The sequence below is a fragment of the Plasmopara halstedii genome (genome assembly GCF_900000015.1).
Source record: "Plasmopara halstedii genome assembly, contig: Scaffold_253, whole genome shotgun sequence".
Lineage (NCBI taxonomy): Eukaryota > Oomycota > Peronosporomycetes > Peronosporales > Peronosporaceae > Plasmopara > Plasmopara halstedii.
In genome coordinates, this window is record NW_020187174.1 from 443926 (window position 1) to 471403 (window position 27478).

At 43.0% G+C, this 27478-nt stretch overlaps 8 protein-coding genes across 8 annotated transcripts; 5 read left to right on the top strand and 3 right to left on the bottom strand.

The window, feature by feature from the left end:
- Window positions 1-5029: 5029 nt before the first annotated feature.
- Window positions 5030-5460, top strand: PHALS_04143 (uncharacterized protein; the record flags this gene model as incomplete). The annotated part of the gene is made up of 2 exons (XM_024722154.1): window positions 5030-5248; window positions 5308-5460. 2 exons carry the CDS (start codon window positions 5030-5032, stop codon window positions 5458-5460), a joined length of 372 nt encoding a protein of 123 aa, XP_024573259.1.
- Window positions 5461-5466: 6 nt separating this feature from the next.
- PHALS_14987 (uncharacterized protein) lies at window positions 5467-6867 on the bottom strand. The gene has a single exon (XM_036407307.1). The coding sequence runs from the start codon at window positions 6764-6766 to the stop codon at window positions 6419-6421; it is 348 nt and encodes a 115-aa protein (XP_036263019.1). The 5' UTR covers window positions 6767-6867; the 3' UTR covers window positions 5467-6418.
- PHALS_04144 (Winged helix-turn-helix DNA-binding domain) lies at window positions 6866-7849 on the top strand (the record flags this gene model as incomplete). Its single annotated transcript, XM_024722156.1, has 1 exon — window positions 6866-7849. The coding sequence occupies one exon, from the start codon at window positions 6866-6868 to the stop codon at window positions 7847-7849; it is 984 nt and encodes a 327-aa protein (XP_024573261.1).
- Window positions 7850-7955: 106 nt separating this feature from the next.
- Window positions 7956-12320, bottom strand: PHALS_04145 (Inositol-polyphosphate 4-phosphatase; the record flags this gene model as incomplete). The annotated part of the gene is made up of 1 exon (XM_024722157.1): window positions 7956-12320. One exon carries the CDS (start codon window positions 12318-12320, stop codon window positions 7956-7958), a length of 4365 nt encoding a protein of 1454 aa, XP_024573262.1.
- Window positions 12321-13186: 866 nt separating this feature from the next.
- On the top strand, window positions 13187-13780 carry PHALS_04146 (uncharacterized protein; the record flags this gene model as incomplete). The annotated part of the gene is made up of 1 exon (XM_024722158.1): window positions 13187-13780. The coding sequence occupies one exon, from the start codon at window positions 13187-13189 to the stop codon at window positions 13778-13780; it is 594 nt and encodes a 197-aa protein (XP_024573263.1).
- A 602-nt stretch (window positions 13781-14382) lies between these two features.
- PHALS_04147 (c transferase) lies at window positions 14383-15273 on the top strand (the record flags this gene model as incomplete). The annotated part of the gene is made up of 3 exons (XM_024722160.1): window positions 14383-14628; window positions 14685-14763; window positions 14840-15273. 3 exons carry the CDS (start codon window positions 14383-14385, stop codon window positions 15271-15273), a joined length of 759 nt encoding a protein of 252 aa, XP_024573264.1.
- A 2101-nt stretch (window positions 15274-17374) lies between these two features.
- On the top strand, window positions 17375-18976 carry PHALS_14988 (Elicitin). Its single transcript, XM_024722161.2, has one exon. It carries the CDS (start codon window positions 17645-17647, stop codon window positions 18230-18232), a length of 588 nt encoding a protein of 195 aa, XP_024573265.1. The 5' UTR covers window positions 17375-17644; the 3' UTR covers window positions 18233-18976.
- A 659-nt stretch (window positions 18977-19635) lies between these two features.
- Window positions 19636-20202, bottom strand: PHALS_04148 (uncharacterized protein; the record flags this gene model as incomplete). Its single annotated transcript, XM_024722162.1, has 1 exon — window positions 19636-20202. The coding sequence occupies one exon, from the start codon at window positions 20200-20202 to the stop codon at window positions 19636-19638; it is 567 nt and encodes a 188-aa protein (XP_024573266.1).
- Between the last annotated feature and the right edge of the window lie 7276 nt (window positions 20203-27478).

Sequence of the window (27478 nt, forward strand, 5' to 3'; positions counted from 1 at the left end):
CTGCTGGACTGCGCATTCCAACCAAGTTGTGCCGACTTAAGGTTAAATTCATCATTCAAGAGCCATATTCACTTTTTCAAAAAGAGACGGATGCGCACGGAAAACTTCCACTATGGCCTCGCCAATGCGGAGGCTCTCCATAGAGACACTATGACCACCTCGGGAAGAGGATCGGCTGCCATGCCGGCAATGAGAGTACGCATTTCTTGGATAAAGTCTGCTAATCTTTTCTTGCCCTGTGGGGCGGCAAGGAACCTCGATCGAACGCGATACGCTTGATTCGAAGGCAAAAACATTAGTGAAACTTGCAGCTTCAGCTTTGTCCAGGAGGGAAACGCCGCTTCCACCGAATGGCCGCATGTCAGAGCCCATTTTTGCGCTCGACCCCCGAGTTTAGAGATAGCTAGCGCCACGCGCTGTTGCTCGGTCTGGAGCATGGCAGACGCCATAGCGATCTTGACCTCCCTCACCTAGAGCAGGTTATTCTTTCAATCCTTGCCCTCGATAGTCTTAACACTCACCATGAGCGGCTAAGATTGAGGGAAGTCATCCGTCGCCGACAGTGGTGTCATGGACGCGCTCAGCGCCGACATTTTCTACCGCAGGTGCTATAGGATCGTGGCGATCGCTTCAGGTCCTTGCAAAGCAAGGTGTTGCACGCCCTCGGGGCCAAGGAGAGATCAGCTTTCCAACCCGTCCACCCTCACAGCGGGTCAGTCGTAACGACTCAGGTGTAGACTGACTACGAGTACTACGTAGTGCAGCGGGGCTGCCGTAGCTCTTTCGCTTTGGGGAAGTTTGGTTAAGGTCGGTTACCTTTATTCCATACAAAGAACCCGTACGAGTGTAGTGGATCACAATCCACTTACACCCTTAACCCAAGGCTAGTAAACTCATCCGCTTGAAACTAAACGGTATTTCTAGATTTTATTTGCGGCAAAGCCGCCTGTATTTAAATTTATAGGTTTTGCGATCCATAAAGTAAAACCTAATTAAATGTATAACTACCGGCAGTCCTGCCACGTACTGACTTTTTTTAAATGTAGCCACACTATCTTGTATAAACCACGCAATTGTGTGATCGCACCATCTTGTGCGACCCGCATCCTTCATATCAGGCTACGTGAAACTCCGTTATATCAGGGTAGTCCTATACGACGGAAGCCCCCCCCCAAATAAAAATACCTAGAAAGAAGTTATGTTAGGTAATTAATCCCAAAAGGATGACTGCGAAAGCATCGCAAGCTGGAAAAGCCACCAAATTGCTACGGTAGATCCGGTGGGAGAGCTAAGATAATCATTCTTCATGATAAAGTTGTACTTGCATGCTACTCAGTGTGAGAGAATAGTCGGCTATTCTCAATATATTCATATATTTGAATTATTTGCTGGAGGAGAATCATGTATTTTAATGAGAGACCTACCTTGAGTTTTATCCCTCGATTGATGAGTGTGTCATGATTATTAAACCTGGTCCATGGAAGTGAATATTGCGTCAAATCAAAGTGACCCTTACCAAGGGTATTGTCATAACGTCAGAGGTGCTTCTTTCAAGCAAAGTTCAAAGCGGGGGATTCGGTGAGAGAGTGAATATTTTCCTACTCGAAACCGGCCGTCTGTGTCATAAAGTCCAGCGCAAAAGCAGAATTGTGCATGCGTATGAAAGTAAATCTAGCTACAATGCAGGGGCAAACGCCAATTATAGGCTAGATGTGCGGCAAATCAGAATGGCACGTTTCACTGAGTCAGGGATCTTGGCCTCGTTATAGGTACTATCGGCTGTTGGGTAGGTGCGAGCAGCGATGTCGCTCTAACTGTGGTAAGTACTTCGAGCGGGAACTTCCGAAGTGGCCACCCGCCGCAGCAATAATGTAATGTATAAGCGGCTCTCAATTGGCTGGTGACGCTGATGATATATCTAGCAAACTCGCATCATACCTTTGTGCAACTCACTTTCGACGATAGGTTCGTCGACAAACCATACCTAGCACGAGAATAGGATGTTAACTTTCCCATTCAAGCTTGCGGGCAGTATTCGATGTGTGAGCGCCGACAATGTGATTGTCAACTATCTATGACGCTAACAAAATCTGTTTTACATCATTTTACCATGGTATATCGGCAGATTTCGCAAAGATCAAGTCAATTGTTAATCAGCCGGTACTTTTGTTTGAAGTGGGCTTGGATTGCTTGAGTTTTTCGCAATCATTACCAACTCCCCTTGTAACCGCTGTCAATGGTGCGGGGTATGAAACAAGAGGCGGTTTTAAGGCTATGAATGAAAGACCCACGAATTCCCCAATCTGGCTACAACCAATTTGTTGTAGCCACTTTGGATCGTGTATGACGCCCTAAAATTTACCACAGACTGTAGCTTCTTTTGAGCAGATACCAATGGTCACGGAAGCGTCGTCATGTTAGAATTGATCCAGCCCGATGCAGCAGAGAAGAACTATTTTTTCAAGAATACAAGCTACTTGCTGTAGCGCAAACTATCGTCAAGCTGAATCCAGCTCGCTAGTAGCGAGCTGAACGTCGTTGTAAGTTCTGCATTGGGAAGTTAAGAACCTCCCTCTGTAAAATTGAAATATCGCTCGCAACTCGCACAGACGTTTTTCGGCGCATAGCGAGCGCCTTAATCTTGATGAGATCTTATTGTCGAGGATCAGCTTTATCTTTATTTTGTTGTGATGGCATAGGTGGCAGATTATTTCAGTATTCTGAGAGTCACTACGTCCGTTCTTTTATAAGATAATATCGGCTGCCTCACCGAATATTGCATCAAGGTATTTGCGCAAGAGCTGCCCCTCAGTGGTCCAACATCTTCAGGTTAAATTTTCCGAGTAGCTCGTTGAGCCCATGTGAGTGGCACCTCATGGAGAAGACTCCAAAATGAATTATACCCAGAAGCGTTAGCTCTGTTGGGTTCAATTTCGAAAGATGAGTCTCCGGTCCAATCGGTATTCGTGACTCCTTCATTACTGCCCATTGACTAAAAATGTTACTGTAACTCCGTTGTGGTTCGAATTTTTGTGGGGAGGGTGTAACGAGCTGCTTATCATATTGGAGTTTACGTACACAATGCCAAGTTGTCGCTCGACTTTAATCTAATTCAGGACCAATTTAGGAATCACACAGATGACGCTTCATGAAATATATAGATACAGTAAAAAATGGTGCTCTGAAAAGGATGGGTCCACTGGACATGTGGAAACCTAGCAACATGCTGTACAACACGTAGGGTTTTCATACTCAAAATAGTTATCAAATATTCAGTACCATTGAAAGCTAGATTTAAAGCTTATTTTTATCGTAAAATTTTTGCAACATTAAGAATTTAGCTACCTAAGAGGCTCTCGGACAGGCTTTGGGCTGCTGCTTAACAAATTTTCTTCTGTGCGGGTGCATTCGAAATTCATAGAATTAAAGCATCCTTTGTGCGATGTGCACGGACATTATTACACCTCTAGCAAAGAACTGTCTTGTATCGGCACACGTAGGTAGACTCCTGGAAAGGAATACGTTGCATTGCAGTTCATGAAGATGGGCCGAGAATCCTTTTAGAAGCGACGCCCTCCAAAGGAGGTGGAGCGTATAGCCCGGAGGAGAGTATTAAATATCTCGATGTCCTGAGAAGCTTTGATAGATTTAGGGACTCTCGGAACTATTTGCGATTCACAACCATTGTAGTCAGTACAAACATGTATTGAGTATACCAAGTACGGATAACATATCCATGCGTCATGGGTCAGGAGCATACTGTAGAGAGTCATAAATAATTATCCATTACGTATATAAATTAAAAACAAATGATAACGGGTACCGCTAAGTGGTCTTGGACTCAAACTCAAAATTCCGCAGCATCCTAGGTATGCGTGGCATTGACTTCTAGAAGGAGTTGAGTGGGATGCATTTCGTATCTAATTGAACTTATGCGAAACGACATTTCCCCTCTGCTAGCGAGCACAAGCGAGTTTGGCGTCTACAATAGCTTACGATCAAGAGTTGTGAATGTTCGAAATTGGTAGCGATAATTTTGAGTTATCATTGTGGACCGGAAGTCGAGATTAACTGAGGGAGGACTTCGCATTATTGAGAGCGTATAGAGATTCCAGCAACCGGAACCCACACGATAGGATTTAGCTGTCTCTAGCGCGGGATGATGGTAGCTATCCGGCCTATTTTGGGACCGAGTTCCGTATCCCTCATTACACTGTGGGGCTTATTCGGTCTGTAGGGCCTCCTCCCACCCAACCATCACTCACCCAACTGGGTGCGGGTTGGCAGGGCGGTCACACCACAGGGGTGTGATTGCTCGTTCACTGAAGTGACCTAACTCCGGCGTCCTTTATTCGTATCATATGGATATTGAGCCAGGTATTTGGCGGTGAGCAACTCGAACCCGAGGCGTGCTTCTGAAAATGAATTAGCCTCTCAACAGCCCATCAAGCTAAATTACCTTTGATTTTTAATCAGTAATCTCGTTATCCCCATGGCGAGCCTTAAATTGATCGGTATGACTTTGCAGCTACTTAAAAACATCTGAAGATCATCAACATTCGCTACAAACTCATGATGTGATAGTCATGCGCTACCGCGAAAACTCATAGAAGTTAGATATGTGCAGGTTGTGCCCTGCTTGCACTTCTTGATGACGAATTACTTCTTTCTACGACAGATGATAAGCTGACATGGTGTTGATCTTGAAGCCGCTAGTTTCCGCAATCGTACGTCAAGCTAATCTTTCTGGAACCATGACAACAGATTACCTTTTTCAGCATTAATGGTACACCAGTGAGCGCCACAATGAAAAGTAGTATCCATTCAGCCTCAGTCAGCTTTGGAACGGTAAATAATCGCGGCAAAGTTCAAAGAATGCTGATTCTGTGGAGCAATAGAAGCTGGTAAACCCTGTCAAAACTGATCGTTTGTTAGCAGGTCTCTTCTGAAAGATTCTGCAAATTATAATATATTATTCTTCAAGACGATGAAAAATATATTATCTGTAATTTATAACAAGTTTGCCTAAATGATCGAAGAAGAGGAGTGGTCTAAAGAACAAGAAGCCAACCGCAAGCCCGGTCAGAAGCACCCGACACCGTCTCCAGGATTTGCAGATCGCGTCTTTTACGAAAGTCTATTGCAGCAACGACCGGATAGTCGTATGGCACAGAAATGGTGTCTTGAGTACGGCGTGCTCAAGTGGGCAGAAGCCGAGATGCTGTGTAAAACACTCGGTCTTAGTGCTGTACGTAACGCATAATTTATTTTTATAGCCTTTTCTTTCCGATACGATTGTATTACTAGAATGTCACACACCCTACCAAGGTGTCTAAAATCAAGAAACAAAAGAGCAGCGCATCTTCGGCAGTGCGACGTGCTCTGGATGAGTCTGAAGCCGCAGCCTCCATGGAGATAACAAATGGCAGCTATGAGGGTATTGGCTTAAGTGCACTATAGAAAAGAGTGAATACGTGTAGGTTAAAATATGAAACTGATAAGCTGCATACTTTTACATTTTATTGATCCGTACGGAAGTGAGGAGCTTCAGAGTATCTCACTGGTCTTTTGAAACTCCGTGGGTACATTTTGAAGAATATGTTCTCGAATAAAGAAATATTAGTCATCGACTGTTTAAGAAAGCATCTGGAAATCTGAATTAAATGCAGCTGCTGATACAGTTAAGAGCGTTCGACTAACATGTTGTGACGACTCTTAAGCTAACATTTCAACACGTTGGCACATACATGGCAGTACGGACTAACGGTAGAGATGACGACGCATCGTACTGGCGATGGGCTCTCACGTGATGGCCATGTTGTCAGTTGAACGTTCCGTCAAATGTCGGCAGTGAAAACGATGATGATTCAAAGTCGTAGATTTGTCATACCGATGTCCATTGTAAGCTAGTAAAGTTCATGTTGGTAGTTTCTTATCCAACATTTCCTGTTCAGTATTTTACTAGATATGCTTTACTTTTTTGTGCCTAAGTGAGGTTCAACGAGACACTTAGGTGTACAGTGTAGTGTAACCAGCTGTTTCAACAAAAAGTACCTGCCTACCAGTAGGTAGTAGCTCAGAAATATTCCCACTGTTTCAAACTGCGAACATAACATTGCAAAGTATATAGTGTCTGACCCACATCGCTTTCAGACTGGATTTAATATACCAGAAGTAGTTAACGCCACCACCATGCACTCATCAAAAAATAATTTCATAGTCGTAGTCGTCAATCGTATTTTACAATATATCTCATGACTTGATCCTAAAGATGACAACCAATTCCTAGCGCAAGCATTAAACGTGAGGACAGGCGTTTAGGTGCCGTTTGAGCAACTGGTCATCGTCATGTCTTTCGACGTTCGTCATCAGCGACTATAAAACCATTACAAACTTGAATAGAATCTAGAGAGTACTCTCATCTCAACGATGACATTGCTTGCGCGAAAAATCCGTCGAAAACTGTGAGGGAAGATGAAACCGTCAGAGTGTCGAGTGTGTCACTCTTTACAGTACAGTGTGCAGGACAACCTTGAACTGCTGAACCAGAAAGACGCAAAAGATAGAAAGTAGTGCAGGTAAAGCATGTGCAGTTACCACAGACTGCCAAGCTGCCAATAACCAAGAATTGTGTTTTTCCACCACTATTGCACACCGCCACCATTTCTAGTTCCTCTTTTGAATCCGGCCAAGTGGCCTCCAAGTCACTTTCAAATCTGCCGTGGCGGATCACAAACAGGACAACATCAGTCGTGTAGCGACGCATATTCTTGAATACTACGATTTCTCAGACGTCACGAATTGTTCGAAGCAATTGTTGGCCACAGCTCAATTTCAATAGACCTCCAAAATATCTACTTTGATCATGAATAGCCCGATTCTACCTTCCGTGCACACAATTGCCCCCTTACTTACAGCATTTCCAGCATCGTCAAGCATGTCACGTCATAAAAGGTCACTTGCAGCATCATACGCATCGTACGCCGTTCGCGTCCACACAAGGCACGGCATTAAAACCCTGACTTTTGATGTGCTTGCTCAGCTATTCACATCCACCGCTAAAAAAGCGGCAGAGGATCTTGGTATCAGTAGTCGCACGCTTATTCGCGTGTGCCGTTCGCTTGGGATCCGTCGCTGGCCATATCTCGGATTTCGAAGTGAAAAAAATGTCGAGCGTATTCGCCACGAGGCAATGGAGAATTTGCATTGTAAGCTGATGAAAGAAGGCGAGTCGCTGTCAACAGCAATTTTGCACTGCAATGCTCCCAATTTTCGAGGTGCGAGCGCTAAGCGTCTGTTAAAGATGCCGGAGCTGCGCCCGCCATCACTTGATGAAGCAACGCCATCAAAAATATCCACTGTTTGTGCAAGTTGCTGGTCTTCTCCTCAAGCCCCATCAAACTCGACCACAACTGTCCCCAAAGATGACACACACATGTCTGGTTCCGTTGATAGTGGTTCCGTTAACAATGTGTCGTTGGCAGCAAGAGCCACAGCGACCTTCGTGGTTCCAGATTTTTCAGCAAAACCATTATTATCTCCACCGTCCACGACTCAAAGCTTCAGATTTGACCTCCAGCGAGTTAGTCCATGCAAGGAAGCAAGCATCGCTACGTCGATTGTGAGCCCATTTCCTAAAAGTAATACGTGGATGGCCCGAAAGGTCTCTAATTGGACACCTGTGTCATGCAAAACGTCACCCATTCCATCACTGGATCTACTTGTAGATGCCTCAATTCTAACTCGTTTTAAAAACGAAATACCGACAGACCAGGCACGCGGTACCCAACAGCTTTCCACTCCCCCTCGTGCTATGTCGATGAAGGACATCCTGACGCTGGGCCATTAAGAATTCTACTGTTTGTAGTCTTTGTATTGTCAGGTTCTACTCAAACAAAAATAAATATATGATCTCTCCACAAACAAATTAATATCAGTGCCCATGTATCATGTATCTACGAATACGCTCGACTGCCACCTCCTGTGCCGGGTGGGCATTGATAATCTTGCGGCAGCATATAATTTTGCAACGCGCTGAAACAATATTGAGCTTTTCCAATGTTCTTCCGTGCATTTTCACGACGAACACCGTACGTGCGAAGCAGATTTGTAAAGGCCTCCATATCGTCAGCGACAAGTCCATGTGAACGCACAAGCAAGTTTGCCTCTTCAAGAGTGATCGACATGGATGTCCGATCCTTTGCAGACTTGCACATCGTGACTCGACCGCCCCCAACACAACGGGCGATGGATGATGACAGACTGAGAATGGCCATCCGTTTGGATCGACCAGAAAGCTGAATATTCACCTTCAAAGCAATCAATGACGTCTGAATACGATCGAGGTCTTCAGTACTGTAAATCGGAATTGATGACACGTCTCGACGCTGTTTTTTATGAACCCACTCAGTAAAGTTCTTTACATACGCCTCAAGCTCCATCACGTTTTCAGCATTAATGTCTTTTTGGACAGATGCTTTGCCGACCGTATTAGCAACTGTCTGCATTTCATTCAATCCCTGAGAAAATATCACGGGTACAACTCGGATTAGCTTCTGAAACAAAAATTTTGCGCGCATCTTTTGCTCTGGGGTTGATAGCCAAAGATAGATAGCTCCAGACACTGCGTCTTGACCTGGAACTCGATGCATACTACGATGAGGGAATTCACCTGCTTGGCGCGTAATGATTGGAAGTTCGATCACGAAGCCCGAAGGTCCAGATGTAATGGACACACGAAAAGCGGCTGCTCTTGGTGATTTGACAGGCCGCAGCTTAATTTGAACGCGCCCAAGTTCTTTGACAGCTGCCTCTGTGTCACCTAACATTCCTAATTCATTACCATACGTTGATAATAGGCTTTCAACCGAAAAAAGAAATCCAACTCTCGTGAGCATTTCAAGGTAGTCGATTCCGCAAGCTCTAAGTGGATAAGGCCCAAAATCCCGGTGGTCGTGCGTATGCACATAAAGCGTTTGCTGAAAACATGTGACAAGAGCGCTCATCGCCTGACAAAACGCTACTTCAAGTCGGCGCTCTACATCCCACTTCAGTTCATTGTACTTACGCTCTAAAGCGTCCATCGTGAGATCTGAACTTGCCTGCGCGGCTTTTACTGATCGTGCTTGAAACTTTTCCAGTTCTTCACGCATTTGCCGCACACCACCGCTTTTAAACCCATACACGTGTGCCGCAAATGCTCCAACTGTTGTCGTTCCGTACATTCTGTGTTTGTAAAATGGAGGGTGACCTGTTGCATTCGTATCAATAGCCATCAATTTCTTCTTCATATTTATACCGGATACTGAGCCAAGCGACCTTGAATAGCATTTCACATCGTCACAATCGGATTCGTGTATAACTATTCTGGACCCAATGTCGACTGCATTCGAAGTATCAACATTGTCGTCGAGCCCATAAATACTTTTGAACTCTTCTTCGGTTATTCCCATCGCGACAATGGTCTCTGCCAGCTTTCGCTGCTCAGAAGGAACATAATCACCCTGTCCCGCAGCTCCCTTACTGACAATTGTTTCTGCGGAATCAAATGAAATCATTCGTCGACGTAATGCCTCAACAGGCTCCAGTGGTAATTCTTCCGTCGGCAAATGCGAAACAGTATCACTATCATCGGCAATTTCATCATCCACAAACTGCACGGAATCCAGATCAGTCTGCTGCCCACGTACGCTCGATTCTCGCGATTGATACGGCGATGACACAAGAGTTCCGACAAACGAATTGACGAGGCGGGCGTAGCGAACAGCGCTTGATTCGTCGCCGTGCTGAACATCTTTGGTAGACGTAGGTGCTGCGTTACCAACAGTCATCAACTGCTGATGAAGATTAAGCGCTAAGAAACGTAGGTCTGCGTCTGCTTTCATTGTACTTGGTTTAAATGTAAGTCCAGCATGTTGAGTGGCTCCGTATCGCAGAATAGAGTCTTCGACCTCGGAGATATATTGCTCCATTCTTTTAACTAGATCCATACGCCACTTTCGCTTCTTCCGCTCGATAGCATCGTCTTGGATTTGTATGATCATTTCCGAAAGCATTCCAATGCTAGTTGCTGGTCTAACTCGATTTTCCAATTTTAAGGAAGAGCTTAATTCTAAACTGGTCGATCTTAGCGGATCTGTCTGTCCTAACGATTTCATTGCTTCCTCAGTGTCATGTTCTTGCACAGCATAAAGTCCTCCGTTGAGTGGCAAATTTATCGGTGGCGCTAAACGGCCACCAACGCTAGGGGTGGAAAATTGGCTGGAAGGAGTCGACGAGGAGCTTTCGCTGCCATTCTCAAAAGCAATTTCACGCTTTAGTATATCAAGCTTCATTAGTAAGTCAGATAGAATCAATTGCAGTAATTGATAAGGGACTTCCCACGTATATACACTCTCGATCAATTCTTCTTCTACCAGCATTTTACCGTGCGTCCTTTGACTGGTAGACGCAAGACTGATCATCTGTAAGGCAATCTCAGATAATGTTGAGTCGTTGTTATTAAGGCTGTCCTCTATGCCTGTGTTTTGAATACCAATATACATAAATGACCGCGTGATACGCTCAAGCCCGTCACTAGACATTCCAGCATGTAGACCCTTAACCTCTGCTTCACATCGGACAACAATCTCACCCGAGGATCGAGTTCGTGACAAAGGAGAATAGAGAGACAAAATGGCTGCCCGTCCAATTGCAGGTACTGAGCCTATCATAAATGATGATAGTGAAAAAACTGGGTCGCCAACAAGCCACTGACTATTCAAGTCCTCCAAAGATTTTGGATTTCTTACTGAATACACCGAAACGCGAAGTACATCTTGTTCACGCATATCAACGGGTAGCATCGTGTGAAAGCATGGGTCTTTGGAATATGAAACCTCGGTATGGCCAATATCCGCAATCACCGTACCTGTCTCGGAATTTAATTGTTGCAACACAACAAATGATGATGGCCGAACAGTTGACTTAGATGGCAAAGTCAAATTAAAGCACTGAAACGATAGCCAGGCGCGGGGCGTCGGAGACCTTGATTCATCGTTTCGAGATCCATCATTGAAAGTCATAAAACTCGTTCTTGTGTCAAATTCAAGTAATTCCGAAGGCGAAGCTACACTGCTTGTTGAATCAAGCCTAGAAATTTTATCGTGCGACTGTTGCTCTTCACTAATACCACCTAAATGATGTCGCATCACCGATTCTAGTCGTCGTCTCGCCCGGGCCAAGACACCATTGCCAAGACCTAAGGACAACGGGCTTGGTCGACGACCAGATGCTAAGTAACCACTTTGTACGCCGGGTGGTGAAGACGGCAGCGTGACTGTTTGATTTGACGTCACACGAATCCCGTCCATCAACTTTTTCGTCGCCACAAGCAACGGTCGGGGAAACACTTCTTGTTTCAGCAATGGCGTTGTTTCGGTTGTCACGCGTCCTTTAGTAAAGCTTAAACTACGTCTTGACGGGATCTCCAGCGTTGGCTCCACCTCCCACATAAGCACAAGAAACAGCGCACATGGTACAATCTCTGGAATAGCGTACCCCACGACCACACATACGTCTGGACTGTGAATATCTCCACATCCTTGATGTGAAAATGGTCGCTGGACATAAATTATTGTTCGTAGAAAAAACAGCACTGAACACACACCCATGACACTACTTGTAAATCTCAATGCTCTTGTAAGTTTCTTTTCCACACGTTCATCTAATCGTCGTCTAATTCCATCACCGGACGGTTTAAGGACTCTCTCTACTCTTCGGCGCATCTTCCATGTTGAGTACACGAGGCCAAGCGAGCTGACAAAGCTACCTAAAGCAATAAAGAGCACGGGTAGCACGCCTGTCCAAAGCGTTGATGAATCAAGTCGAGACTTGGTATGCTGAGCCTCAATTACCTTGGCCTCGTGCATTACAGAAAGTCCTAAGACAGCAGCGTAAAAGAGGCCGTTAGCCACAATAAATGCGATCCAGATGCGTCTTGAGCGGGTTGAGATCTTTGGATTGGCAATGTCAATCCACAACAATGTTTGGAATAGGACAAGGCTAAAGAAAAGACACAATGATGCACGATTAAGTAAATTGCGGATGACACGCTCGCCTACGAAAGAGGCAGCGCGCGTCAACGCAAATAGTACCATAAGTCGCTGGAATGTGCTGCGCTGGCTACCATGTAACGTTGATCCTTGTGACAACTCACGACACGCAGCTACTAGTGCCAGAGTTATGTAGAGAGTAACACACAAAAATTCAAGCGCTGGAGATGCACGTGGTAGGAATACGAGGCCATCGTCTACGACAAATGGTAAGGGTGCAGACTTCATTGCATGCGGAAGTGGCCGGAGCTATTTACCTTGTTGGAAAGTGATATACTGCACTTGTACCGGTAATTAAGGCATAATGGTAGAAATACTGTATGCAATTTCTCAAATTTTGTTACTGACTAACACGTTTCTTGTAAAACTCATATGCTGGTTTGTGAATTGGATATTTACGTAAGAAACGAGGATATTTAAGGTAGGTGATAAAAGCAAAATACACAATCAGTATCAAATTCGTTTGTGTTGTGTGGCTTGATGCATTTGGAAGCGCCACATTCCTCAATTTTCTCTAGCAACTTCAATTTGTGAAATTTTTGCCACAAGTTGAAATTTGAAGCTGGTCTATTTGTTGAATTGGCGTTGCGGAAAAAAGTTTGCGCCTTGAACACAGTATTTCGAGAAAGGCGATTGTTTAGTTAATAGTTGTGTTGTAGGAATCGCACGACTTTCATGCACAATTTTATCGTGTATTGTTTTAGTATGCGCTTATGCAATAAACAAAGTTGTCAGGATACTTTCATTTATCTTTTTTCATTAATCGAAAATGTATGACTGAATTCATTGCATAAAATTGTCTAAATGACATATGGAGCAAATATTATGTAATTTGCATCTGCAGAACTGTCTGTTACGGATTGAGAAGTTTCTTGGCAGTCATTGAAACGAGTATTTGTGGTTCTGCAGGAATAAATACTTTATACTTTAAAAGGGATTCAGTATATTCCATTCAATGTGTCAACGATTACATATATCGCTTTGGGAGTCTTAGTTGCGCACGAACTCGATGACTTTTAAGTAAAGCGTGCTCGCTTGCTGCCACACTAAAGATACAAAAGCTAGATGATATGTCAAATTTTAATTTAAATTCGATGACAACATTGGCTTCACTCTTGCTGTTTTGCGACTTCCTCGAGAACTTACTCCACACGACAAGTGTGGCGCTGTTGCGTCGCATTTTCAGCGATTTTTACGCTGGTAATGAACATACGCTACAAGATTTCATGCGGCTTGGTGCAAGCGTCATTTCCGTGATGCCCTTTCGAAAAAAGAGTTCTCGACATATGAAAGAGGCAGCACGGCTACTGGCTGAACAGCGAGAATCAACCATTTACGAAGGTTGCATTGTCATGGAAAAATTGCGGCAGCAGCAAAATCGTACGAATTTATCAGATTCCTGTATCTTTCGCTACCTTTTTGCACGTGTGGCCACCAAAAACATTATGTGGCTGCGCGATATGTTTAACGAATTTTGCATCGGCGAGGAGACAATGCTGCGTGAGTTTGTGCGTCGTGGTAGTGATGTGATCAGTATCATTCCTGTTGATATTCAGGTGATGGGTATAGCTCCGCAGCCCCACCTGCCATTATTTATAGCGACGACAATGTCAGATGAGGTATCTCCACCACCGACTCGCAATCAGATTGATGAGAAAAAGAGCAGCCACATGGTGGTGTTGACTTAACTTAAAAGAAGAGTCTAATGACACATCGATCTTGAACGAAAGGCACGCCTAATTGCGTCCTGAACCAGAAAATAATCCTACTCGTATAATTTACAAATTTGGTGGGTAGCATTACAATTTTTTAAAAGATGGCTCAGATATCTCGTCGCCGAAGACTGTGCGTCGCTATGTGCTGCGACTTCTTCTACCCTCGACTGGGTGGCGTGGAGATGCACATGTGGTCTCTTGCCCAGTGTTTACTTCGCCGAGGTCACAAAGTAATTGTGCTCACCCACGCCGTACCAGGCCCATCGAATGGACAAATACCGACGTATCGCACTGGCGTGCGCTATATGACGCATGGTCTAAAAGTTTATTACCTTCCTGTGACACCGGTCGTGGATAATGTCACTTATCTTACATTTATTAATCACCTCGCACTATTTCGGTGTATTTGCATTCGCGAGTGCGTACAGATTGTGCACGGCCACCAAGCAACGTCCACGTTCATGCACGAGTGTCTTTTGCAGGCCAAGACACTGGGTCTAGGCATAAAAACGGTGTATACCGACCACTCACTCTTTGGCTTCGCAGATGCAGCCAGTGTTCATCTCAATAAAGTCATGAAGTTCTCCATGTCCACAGTAGACGCTGCGATTGGAGTCTCACACACTTGTCGAGAGAATTTAGTGCTACGAGCGTCACTATCGCCAGACAAAGTGTCGACAATTCCCAATGCAGTTGACGCGACAAAGTTTACGCCTCCAGCTACTGTACAGCTCAAGGCTGAAGATTCTATTACAGTTGTCATTATCTCAAGACTGGTATACCGAAAGGGTATTGATCTCGTGGCTCGAACGATTCCGCTTGTGTGTGCACAAAACCCGCGTTTAAAATTCTTAATTGGAGGTGATGGGGCAAAAAGATTATTATTGGAGGAAATGAGAGAGAAGTACCAACTACACGATCGGGTGACTTTATGTGGGGCTGTGCCTCATGCCCAAGTGCGACATGTGTTATGCCAGGGTCATATTTTTTTAAATAGTTCGCTTACTGAGAGTTTTTGTATCGCGATTTTAGAAGCGGCAGCGTGTGGACTGTTTGTTGTTAGTACAAAAGTTGGAGGTGTCCCGGAAGTGCTTCCGCCTGATATGGTGCAGTTTGCAACGGATATGACGCCAGAATCTTTAGCAGAAGCAGTTCTGGCGGCTGTACCTCGTATTGCAGACGTCAATCGACAAGAATTTCATGATCGGGTTGCTAAAATGTACAATTGGGAAGCGGTCGCAGTGAGGACAGAAAATGTATACGAAAAAGTGCGGGCATTGCCGGATACCTCGCTTCTTCACCGTTTGCAACTTTATCACGGAATTGGTCCAGTGGCTGGAATGTTAGCTTGTGTCATCGTCGCGGTATTGCATTTGTACGTGGTTTTTCTGGAGTGGTGGCAACCGGCTGTAGATATTGAGCTCGCGCTTGATTGGGATCCTAAAGAAAAACGAAAAACTGAATGAACGGAATAAGGCTTCTAACCAGAAAATGTTTTTTTTTTTTAATTTAAACGATGACACTTACTCTTATATATAATTTACTATGTGTTGTAACATTTCAGTAATTTCATGCTAGCAAATAATATTTGATGCGTTTAGAGATGAAATTTATTGCATAGCTTGCTATAACACGACAATCTATGCAATCAGTAAGTACTCAGAATAAATTCATAAAGTTGACCAGACCTGTGCTCCTGAAACGATTGTATAGGATAGTTTCAATAAAGCGTGTCGTACCCTGTAATCGCGTGAATTACTACTCCGGAAGTAAATCTATCTAGCATAATCAAGATTTCCGGATTTAATAATGCAGAAGATGGCTCATCAAACGGTGAGGACTCAAAGCATTTGCATCATCTCGAGAGAAGCTGTCGATTGTAGTCGTATGGTGTCTGGCCGAGACATTTTTTTGTCAAACCTTGTATCTTTTAATAAATCACTTTTGATATTCCAAAACTATCAAACCATCAAATTCAATGTGCTACAAAGCATTGCACTATCTACTTTTAAAATTGAATCTAGCACTCCCACCATCAAGAAATTCAGTCTTTCTAATCAGATAAAGTCAATGTTTCGCAACTGTTCTGAATCTGAAAGGCGATTACAAAATTGCTGACCCGTAATGGCGTCACCCGAACGACTTTGACCTCAAGCGGCTGGTAGCCAGAACTCAACCTCCTGTTTCACTTATCGAGCCAGGATATACGGCAACCAACGAATATTGGTATCTCTGGAAGTTTTGCTTGGTCAGTTACAAACAATCTGGTTTGAAATGCTAAGGTGTGTAAATTGGTAAATATTGGTAATAACTCAATACATTACATCATAAACACGCGCGCATTTTTCTGGTCTAAGTTGTGTCAGCTCCGTACGTGCTACAGTCTGCAATCATTGCATAAAATCGAAATTTCATACATTGCGGTCCTGCCGCAATTCTGAGACTGCAAGTTGATAAAGGAATCGTTAGTCACGTTCTGGTATACATGTAAAAGTAGAGTGTAGTCTTACGAAGTCCTGACAGAAAAAAAAATAACGATGTCGATGCGTATGTCATATGACACAGTTAGGGTTGTATAGCTTTTTTGCCATCTTTCCAATATTAGTCCAATGGTCTTTAAGCCAATTGTCTATCCAAACGTCTACTTCCTTTCCATAAACTTAATTTTGCTTCGCTCGTCATATACTCTCTCCACCGTTGGTCTGCTATATTCGTGCCGTAACCATACCGATAGTGATACGTTTCGAGTCTCTTAATGTAAATGCTCCTCAGCGTTTTGAAATCATGCATTCTAAACATCGAAATTTTAAGAAATACGAATATAAATATTTAGTCTGTAATTATTGATGTTCTTTCTCTCGTAAAAATATTATACCGCCATTTTGGTATGAGGAGCTGATACCTCTCGTGTGATTGTATGCGAAGTGCTTGTGAGGATCGAGATTTAGAATGACTATTTAAAGTAACAGACCAAAAGCTCTTGACCAGCTTAGTCGTCACATTTGTCAAGGGTAGTACGATAAGAGTATTCACTTTTACGTACCAGAACGACGCCCTGTTTATCAATTGAAAAAGAATTTATAGAAAAACGTCTATTAAGGGACGAAGTGATACTCGCAAAAATATTTAGGTATCCTTCTTTTGAACCAAGCCAAAAGGTGCAACATTCTTTTAGACATAATTTTCTTTTGGTATATATACTTTGCTTCTTTTAGCAATGTGGAATGCTCTGATAGCTCGCAACGAACAATCATCATGTCAATGGCGTATGAGTGAAAATCATCTATAAGATTGATTAATCAGCGAAACTCTTCAAAATTATAACATCAGTTCAGGATTTTTTTTGACTGTCATTGCATGGCAAACTAAAATTTGCCTCTATGTAATTATTTTATCAACACAAACATTGGTACTTGTGTCTTCCAAAATCAGATTTATGAATCTGCAGATTTAGCTCCACTCATGGGTCCATTGTTCGTTTTCTGTTCAATCTTCTGGATACACTGAAATAAAAATTGAAGACGATTTGTTAAATATTGTAAATGACCAAATTTTGTACAACCGCCCAAAGTAGAGCAGTCAAAAGGCAGACGGCCCATCAAGAAGGCGCGACACAGCACGGCCTTAGAGCAATCCTTTCATTGCAAAGTAAATGGATCCAGTTCAACCAGCGGTTTCTTAGAGCCTTGAGTGCTTCTTTTGTTTGTTGCATCCTCACAGTATGTCTAGGTCGAGTGCAATTTCCAGTTTCCATAACTTTTTTGGCGTAAAGCCAGATAATCAGCTCGGAAGCGTACATGAGAAAGTGTCGAAAAATCTGCTGCTGAGTGTATCCCTATGTTCGGTTTTCATCACGCGTACTGCTCCGACTCTCTCTGGCGATGCTTTGATAAGCATTTCATTTCCGAGCGCACCTGCAAAGCCACATCATTCCGCAACTTGCCGTTGTCAACACACTTCGCTTCACTCCATCGCTTTCTTTGCCTGTCTCATCAGCATCTAAATTCCTGCCAAATGAATACGTTTCTTGTTACCGCTCTCGCCGCGCTGACTGTTGCCACTCTCATCAATGGAGAAGATTGCTCCGGATTCCAGCAAAGTAAAGCTTACTGGTCAATGAAGGACCTGCTAGGTGACACCATGAACAGCTGCTCTGATCAATCAGGTTACAATATGCTGAAGTCCACATCGCCTCCAACTGCCAAGGACACCGCCGCTATGTGTAAGGTGAGCATATGCCATGATTTTATTGAACAAGTAAGGAGCACCGATCCCCCGGACTGCGACCTCTACATTCCCTTGAGTGGTGCTGTCATGAACGTCAAAAGCCTGGTTGACGAGTTCAAGCCAACGTGCGAAAAATTAGAATCAAGAATGTTCCTCGCCTCGACACCAAAGTCATTCAATTTTCGTGGTGGTGTCTAGTCATTTCGCATAGAAATTTTTCAAGCTAACCTGCGAAATATAGGACCTGTCTCACATTTTGCAACCTATATTTGCGTTGGACAGTAGACCGACCAGCAGGAGCACTGAAAAGTAAGTTTATAATGTGAGTTATGTAAATACTTTGACATATTTTCAGTACATATTCGAGTCAGACAAAGTATCCAGTTGTCTTTATGTAAAACCAGCTATGTAATTTTGAAAGTTGGTTATAACTAGAACTTATCAAAAAAATTTCTCTAAGCTCTAATCTGATATGAAGGGGTACTATCCTTCGCAGAGCATAAATTCAACAGAATTCCCGTTTATTTCTGTATTCGAGAAAAATGTGCATTTGCATCCCGTGTGACGACGATTGTTGCTGTTGCCTCTGTGGCTCGCTAACCGCTCTGTGCTGCTGCTGTGGTGGAGATGATCGACACCGGCACAGTCACCATCGCCACTCGCCTCGAGCCGACCGCGTTGTCTACGTGAATCCTGTGGTTGTCCAACAAGGCCCTCCGCAGTACGGACATCCACATCACAACGGCGGATATTACGATCGAGTTTAATCAGAAAAAATCCAGCGACGATCGAAGTCGAAATATTGATACTTAAGCAAGATACAAGACAACCATGATGTACTTTGCAAGTATAGACCCCGAAGGCTGCTCATAGACGGTACTTTTGCATGGTATACCGATAGAAAAAGCAGTAAATTTATTTTTTGAGTCTTCTTGTTGGGAATGTCCTATTTAGCTGCCGCCGAGTTATTGCTCGAAACAAAGAGCTCTTGTTTGACTGTTAGGTAGGTAATTAAGGAAGCGATAGAATTAGAACATCATCGAGCAAAAGTACCTCGATTATATGCAAACATATATATCGTTTTAATTCTTAAAAAACGATATTATATAATATCTCCAAAATCTAAAATAGTTGTAGAAATCGATAATCAACTGCTTTAACAAACCATTATGTATTTGCCGAACCAAATATCGGACAATTCTAGTACGCATTGTGCTGTTTCATGAGATGATTGTGGTCGTTCGCATCATTTAATCCAATTTGCTCTTGCACTTTTACAAGTTGTCACTCCAATGATCCTCCATTTTTGCCTTAAGGTCAAGAATAACGAGAAAGTATCGTCTACTGAAATAACACAGCAGCACTATACTGTTGTGCTCGTAGGCGCAAAAAACTCAAATTATGCATTGATTTTCATTCCTTTTTTAGTTTATTTGGCGTTTGTGAGACTGACGCTCTACCAACTGAGCCAAAGGAGCGTCCATTATTTGGCGTTTGTGCCGCTTGTGATATAACTAGGTAAATACCGACGTAAAACGCATTCAAAGAATTCAATTTAAATAACTTTTATAGATTGACTTCTCATCTCCAAGTATCAAAGATTACATGTAACATTGTGCTGGACGTGGCGCGAGATTCACTCTAGAGTTGTGCAACAGCCTCGGAATTCGATAAACACCAGCACTTCTCTCTGTTGCGACCCTACTGTACTGTCGTTCTTTCATACGAAGATCTTGGTAAACAAACGATGGGATTGCTTGAGAGACATCCAAGCCGCCAAGTCGCCTTAGTCGAAATTGTGCATCTTCGGTCAAGGGTTGAAAGACTTTAAGTACAAGGTTACTGTCCCGCCGTAAAGCGTCCGCATGTCCAGCTGATAAGCATTCAGAGTTCTTCTTGAACAATGACGGACTTTCGATCGCTTTCTCGATCGGATGCTGAACCCATTGCACGACTCGGTCCTTGCCCACTCCCTGCTGAAAATTATCTGCGGATTTGACACCACTGAGGTCAAGGGTCATGCACTCTGCATCCACGTCATAAGCTTCTCTGACTTCAGCCTTTTTCAAACTTTGCCGCCGCATTCTCGCGTGCATTTGCGCTTCAAAAATGTTACCAACGGACTTTTCACGCTCTTGGTGTTGCCACTTGCGTCGTTGATTGATCATTACCTTGGGTACGAGAAAAGCAAAAGCCTCCCGTTGCTCGATGTAACTGTGAGCCCCCAGATTTACAGTTTAGCAAAATACAAAATCGTTGGTGCTAGTCAGAGATTGCTTGACCTAAAAAGTTAAAGTAACTGTTGGATTTCAAAATTGTAGAAATGTTGTCAGGTCCTGGCAGTCCTTGCGGGCGCGGTACGTTATAATACCGCTACTGACGGTAAGTTGAAGTATGATGACATCGGAGGGAGAATTGCCCTTGATCGGTGTTTGATTACTGCAATGCAACTGAAATTGCATCCTATGTTGAGGTTTCTAGTAATTGCACTACTTGATTTTTTTTCAGTTATAACAGATATCAACTTTTTGTATCTAAGTTATAGTCAGTCACCTCTTCACAAATTGAGAATTAAAAGTACACAGAAAATATTCATTCGTTCGGTCATAAACGAGCAGATTTGCGTAATCATCGTCGTCGCCTAAGAAGTTTTTGCCCAGATGCATTACTGCTTAAAATTTCCGAAGCGCATTCATTCGGTTGTATAAAATTCTAGTACCGAGAAACTCGTAAATATCCATGAATAGTCATGAATTAAGTAGCTCCGTTGGTGAATGAAGAATCAACCGTACTCAGCTTCGACAAAGTGTGAAAAAGTTGTTGTCCCATTCCATTCTGCATTTCGCTTCTCATCTCCAGCAAACTCCGTACCATGGCTTTGTCGCCTCCATTAACAGAATAATTGCTAATTTTGCTGAGTAGGTATCAGCTCCAATACTCCCCGGACGTTGCGCTTGATGAAATGATGATACGAACGTGATGAATGTATATATTCCTTTTAGCCGTCTATGAACAGGTTGTAAAAAGTAAAGATCGCGTTAGTTTACAGACCAAGTCACCAAAAACTAACCGAACAACCTGAACAATCCGAAGCTATAGTTGTAACAATAATTGGCAAATGTGAATAATGAATAAACGCAACGACAATTCTGCGGCTGACATTTCAAAATTGCATGATGCATAAAATCCAAATTATTGTATGGTATGACTATTAAAATATTAGTACTGGTTCCACAAATTTTAGGTTTCGCATATTGTCAAAAAGTCACAAAAAAATGCTAGACATACTTGCGGTATATTGGCGAGTTGAGTTAAAATTTGAGAGAGTTGACTTGCAGAATTAGGAAAGACCATCGTTTATTCTCAATGTAATACTAAGAGGTTCTTGTAGAGAAATATACAGAAGCAATTTCTAAGACTTCGGAATATGAATTTCAGAAACGTCAATTGAAACAAAAGCGTCAAAAAGAAATCAATTATTGCGGTACCCGCCTTTTATACTACGCAATTGCCTAAACGCTACGAAAGTTGTATGACTTTGTCTTGACGTCAGTAGAGCGAGATTCGGGGAAATTCAAGCCGCAGGTGTTGGAATATTCTCGGACAAGGACATTGACGTTGAATCGAATGTTGCTTGTAGGGATCAAAAGATCACAATCTGGTGGATTGGTAGCCTTAACCTTCCGAATGAGATCATTGCACTGTTGTACAGTGCACATGGTGCGTTTGGTCTCCTCAGACGGAGGCGCCGTAGCTTTGGTCATGTCGAAACCCGACTGACTAGCGCACTCTGAAAGGGACGCGTCGCCCAATAGTGAAATCATATTCGTAAAGGCAAGGTTCTGTTCTTCTTGTGAGCAACTGCTCCCGTTGGCAAACGCGGCAAGGGACAAGACGGCGGCGGCTACTGCATAGAACGCTTTCATTTTGCAGAAATACTGTGTTGATGTGAGTGATGTAGATGAAGTGAGTTGTGATGCCAGTGGCAAGTTTTGAAATGATTTTGATCTGCAAGATCATTCAATTGCACAAAAACATGAAACAGCCATGAGCGAAAAGTGTACGGAGAATATACTGACTTGATATTTCGTTCTTCTAAGATATGCGGCAGAGCTGGAATCTCTGGCTAGTCTGAATCATTTCCATACTGCATATGAGAATACAACCGCTCTTTTTATACTCTGGTACTGCATATTTTTGAAGAGAGTTTTCAAAACTAAATATTTAGTTCGGGTGATTGTTGCCATGACACATGCTCATATACCGCAATTGTATATGTAGAACTTTGGTGTGTCTGCCGATAGAGCGAGATGAGAGCTGCACCTATTTTGGCGACTGCTACCAAGACTTGACATATGATCTGTGCAATGTATCCAGAGGATCAGGTTAAGAGGGGATGGTGTATCCTATAGACTGGTCCGGATCAGCTTTTGATTGTAAGTATACGTCAACAAACTCCGACACCATGTTCTCTGAATACATTTTGCAACTTGTTACCAAGTTTCTGTCGAAAAATGTGTCGCTACCTTGATTTTTCGAAAAACAGGCAACGGTATTCGAATTACAATTAACAAATTTACTTTCCGTGCGGTATATTATTTGCTGCGAATTTTCGCACCACCAACTGATAGAATCATCGCGATTTATTCGTCATTTGCTCTACATTTAAAACCTACACAATAATTTTATCGTGAGTCTATTTTCTGGTCACGAATAGGAGGTCAAGTTGTCTATGCCACAGAACCTCAATTCCAAGGTGCACCAAGGAAAATACCTCAAAGAGACACTGATGTTCTATGCCGCATATTGTCCCCTTCCGTTGACTTTTCACACAATGCTTGCTGTCAAAAAAAGTAATAAAATTGGCAGTCAATGTCTGCAATTATTTATGAAGCGAATTTTGCAAATGGACGCGGCGTTACCGTAGACATTCAATCGACGACGAGAGTAAATGCATGGAGGCATCTACTTCAATGGAGAATGGTGAGCTCCAAAATTTATTACGACTCACTAAGTGCTAGTTTCAAAATTTAGTAATATTGCTACAGTGTCCATCAGCAATATTTGTCATACAATGATAATTTTGACTTTGTCATGGGCGCCGTTCGAGCGTTGCATATTGTGCACAACATATACGACAACGAAAAAATTAACATGCTCAATTACCCAAAGTTGTGATCATGGTGAATCTTCTTGTACTTGTTCGAATAATCACATAGCGAACTTTAGACGATTAGCGAGCGAGTTTCCAGTCTGCCAATCGACATCAAACTCGCTTTGCGCTTTGTCAAGCGAATGAAGCTCCCATTTTGTTGCTGGTTGCATTTCTTTAGTTTTGTTACATTCGGTAATTGTCAACATTTCTATGCTGAAAAAGTTTAGAGCCTGAACCTTGTTACCATGGTAAGGTCGATGAACTTTTAAACTTGGCACATGGTGACTTTGATGTCAGGAGTTTGTGCGGACTTAATTTGGTCATATCATTATCTATAATGTGGGCGCCATCAGATGTTGCTGACAACAAAAGTTATGTCATGGACTACACTTCTTAACATACTTTTGTACTGAAACACTGCTTAGAGAAAAGCATATAGAGCATAGTTAACATTTACATAATTTTGTTTAGCTCCACATAAATACAGCTTGCGTTGAAGAAAATTATACACTTCGTCGCTGAAACCAATATAGATATCGTTGAATAACATGAACGCAGACCAGGGATGTGCAGTATATTAAACAATTGAGCAATTACTCTAAAATGACGAGTCATTTACCCATAAATTGCACCAGAACATAAAATGTTTAGAAAATTTCGCGAAACGTTAAAAAAGAGTGTTGAAGCATAGTGTGAGATAGAATCCATACATGTACAATATACCTGTCCGGATGTCTCACTGCACGAATCTGATGCTAAATCCAAAAAAAAACTTCAAGTAAGAATACTTTAGCACATTGGAATCCAGAAACTGGTCTGGCCAATCCGAACCGCTGCTTTTTGGGTACACCGTCCTGCTCTTTTAAATACACTGCACCAATTCTCAGAAGATGCGTCTTAGTTACGAGATCCCTCTCCATTTCAAAAGGCGGTAAGCGACTAATATCGAGGCCAAAATTTAGTATAATCTATAGTCATGAGTGCAGACATTCATTCAGCTTTATTATTACTTAATATAATGTATACTATAATCAAACTGTTAACTTTTGACCATTTCATAATACGAAAGTGCTTATTGAGTAAGAAAAGCTCTAGACAATTTCCGTGAAATAAAGGGGACCAAAATTGCTGAAAACAATAGCCGCGAATGTCTGAGATGATTTCGTCAGCGTAATTTTGTCTTGCATGTGATTATCACATTGATAAAGAATTGTCTTAGTTAACGGCATATTGTAAATTACGAGCATACTGCTGAAACGTTGCTGTAATAACTTATAGGCCTTTACAGCTAAAGTAAAGTGTATCCTCATGCTACAGTCAAATAAGAAGCCTGAGAACCTAAAGACAAACTGTTATAGCAGCATAGAGTTTTAAACTTTCAGCTATCAGTTAAGTGAGTGCAGTTTGCTCTTCGTAACTTTGGTTCCAGCTACTACATATGCACGCTGCACTGATCAAATGTTTGGTCTTTATCATAGAAAATAATTATCTTCATTTTTAAAAGTATTAGTTTTTGTAGTGATATGGGGCTGTAAGAAGTGATGATTGTATCATTGGACCTCTTATGACGTCCTCAGGGGTCCGTTACTTCGGTGCTTCTTAAACTTTGCACAAAAGTATGATGTCGTAATGGGGGTACGACCCCATCTGCTTTATCTCTCAAAACATGAACCACACTGGGGTCCACACTTATCTGGTCGTTAACATTGCGCAAAAGTGAACGCTCACCGAGCCTTAGCGTTTATCTCCGCCACACGTACCTTACAGTATCAGCTCTTGGGAGCTTCATCTGCATGTCCTCATGGCTCAGCAAGCCTCTGAGATAGGCACCGTCAGTACGGCCGACGAGTAGAGAATCATATTCGGCGAGGAGGATGAGTTGTCCTAGAATGAGAGTTGTCAGAATGACTCTCCGCTTTCAAAACCACACCTTCGTCACAGAGTGTGCGCGAATTTTTTTCACTGAGGATAACACGTACTTTACTCCATGGATAAATCGCGCACATTAAGCTTGCTGCCTAAGGATGAAAATGACACAAAACACCGCTGAACACAAAAGACGTCCAGTATCTCTTGAATGCGGTGAGTCGACTCACCAAGCCGAGTTTGCCCGTCCGCTAGCCCAAAATTTAAACCGACTTTGATTAACTCAATCGCCTTATAATTATAAAATCAGTCCGCTAGAAATTTCTCTCTGCACTGGGGCAAAGCCCTCATGTAAAGTGTTCAATGAGGAGATTGGAGTACATGGCTACCGCGCTGAATCAATCCGCGTTCAAGCGCAAGTCGAGAAAGGCCCTGACGATTATATGCTTTGCACTGGAGAATTCACATTTGGTGTTGATTTATTCAGCGAGCGAGCGCACAAAGCATGGTCGCGCCCGAAAAGGCCAATTCGAGAAAAAGCGCTTAGTGAACAAACTCTTTCTTCGTCGTCGTATTTTCATGGCCAAAGTGAAAGATGGAAATGATGTTCTCGCTTGCATCAACAAGAAGAAGTCTTAGGCGGAGCCGCTAGACGCAGAGGGCGCTCCGGTGGTTGAAGATGGTCTAGGTGTTACACTTCCCGCAAGTTTGAGCGAGTCGTACGCGTTCCTAAACACTGTGGTAGACTCAAGATCGGACTTGCTATCGTGGAATTCCTGATGTCTCGGTTACTGCACAAAAATATAAATATGCAGCGGAAGAAACAGGGGACAGGAACTGATGGTGCTGCAAATAGCCAAGGGCAAGCATTTGCGACGATGGATCACGGATGCCACAAAGGACGTTTTGCGCCAGCAAAGTGTACAATCGTGTGTCGCTAAAATGAGCAAGGGATTGCCAAATGTCCAGTGAAATTCGCGACAATGCAAAACAGCAATGGTCAATGTGCGCCAAATTTGCAGAGCGTGAGGACTACTCTGGTGATCACATACTTTTGGTTGGTGGAAGCGCATGAGTCACCAAGTCGAGTTGTGTATGGCTGGTTGACTCTGGTGTCGCACAGCACATATCACACTCGAAAGAGTTACAAGGTCATGTCTCCACTCATTGTTCATCTGGCGGATGACAGCTTTGTTTAAGCAGTGGGAACGGGCGACATCGAAATGACAAAGACAGGTACAAACAAAGATATACTGACGTCTGTATGGCACAAACTTATCTTTCTCGAAGCCTGTTTTCCGTCGGATGCTTTTTTAAGCACGTTGCTTCAGTCATTTTTGAGCTGGTAGGAAGCTTTGCGGAGGCAAAGGGGTTACGCTGGAAGTTTGGTACCCGTGAGAAAAAAGGGATTTCAAGCTATGTAAGAAGCTAATGTATATGCTCGAAGCCAGTGTGACAAGCTCGTCGGGATGTCATGAAGACACCATTTCGTACATCTGGTACCTTCGACTTTGACACATTGGCCATTCAGGTCCTGAAACCATTATCAAGAAGAAATATGGCATTAGTATCAACTTACATTATTAATCAGTAGAAGTCAGCGCACTCGGCAAACAAACACGTGCTTATTTTCTGCCAAAATTCACTTATCGCGCTACAAGGCTGTTGGGAGTGGCCCATAGTGATGTATGCGGTCCGATGCAAACAGCTACATTTAGCACTATTCGGTACTTCGTTACGTTCATCGACAGGTTTTCGTTCTTTACCATGGTGTACTAGTAATGGTGGCAAGTATTCGTTTGGCGAGTTAGCAAAATTTTGTCAGCGTCGTGGCATTGTGCAAGCGCAAAACTGTCCAAGGCAAGGTGTATTGAGGGGAAGCGTAGTAGCTGCCAATTTCTTGCGCATTCGGTGTCTCGCGCGCGGTACAGTCCGCTTTTAAGTGTGGACTAGAAGATAACCTGCTTTGGCCAACTTGCAAGTGTTTGGTTGTCATGCGTTTGTGACGATTCTAAAGGAAAATGCGCTAAGATTGATGCTCGAGCTGAGTGCTGCCATTTTTTAGGTTTTCCGAGCATGAAAAATCATACCGTTTTGGAGGCATAATGAGTCCATGTAGTAATATGCCGTGACGCAAAGTTCCAGAAGGCGTCTCCGATGGTGACATTTGTGATTATTGCTGTATTCAAGATAACTACTAAGACAGTGGAGACATAGATGAAAAAACACAAGAAGAAGATCAAGACTAAGATACTGAACTGGTAAAGACAAGGATGGTTTACGACACTCTCGTACGCTGTCGCTCGAAGTCGGCACGGATACTCCTACTGCAAAGCACAATGTTTAGTGCATTGGATTTCAAGGCTTCATTAAGTCTAGAAGTAGACGTCATTAGCAAACGCAATCACTTGAGGAGTCAACGG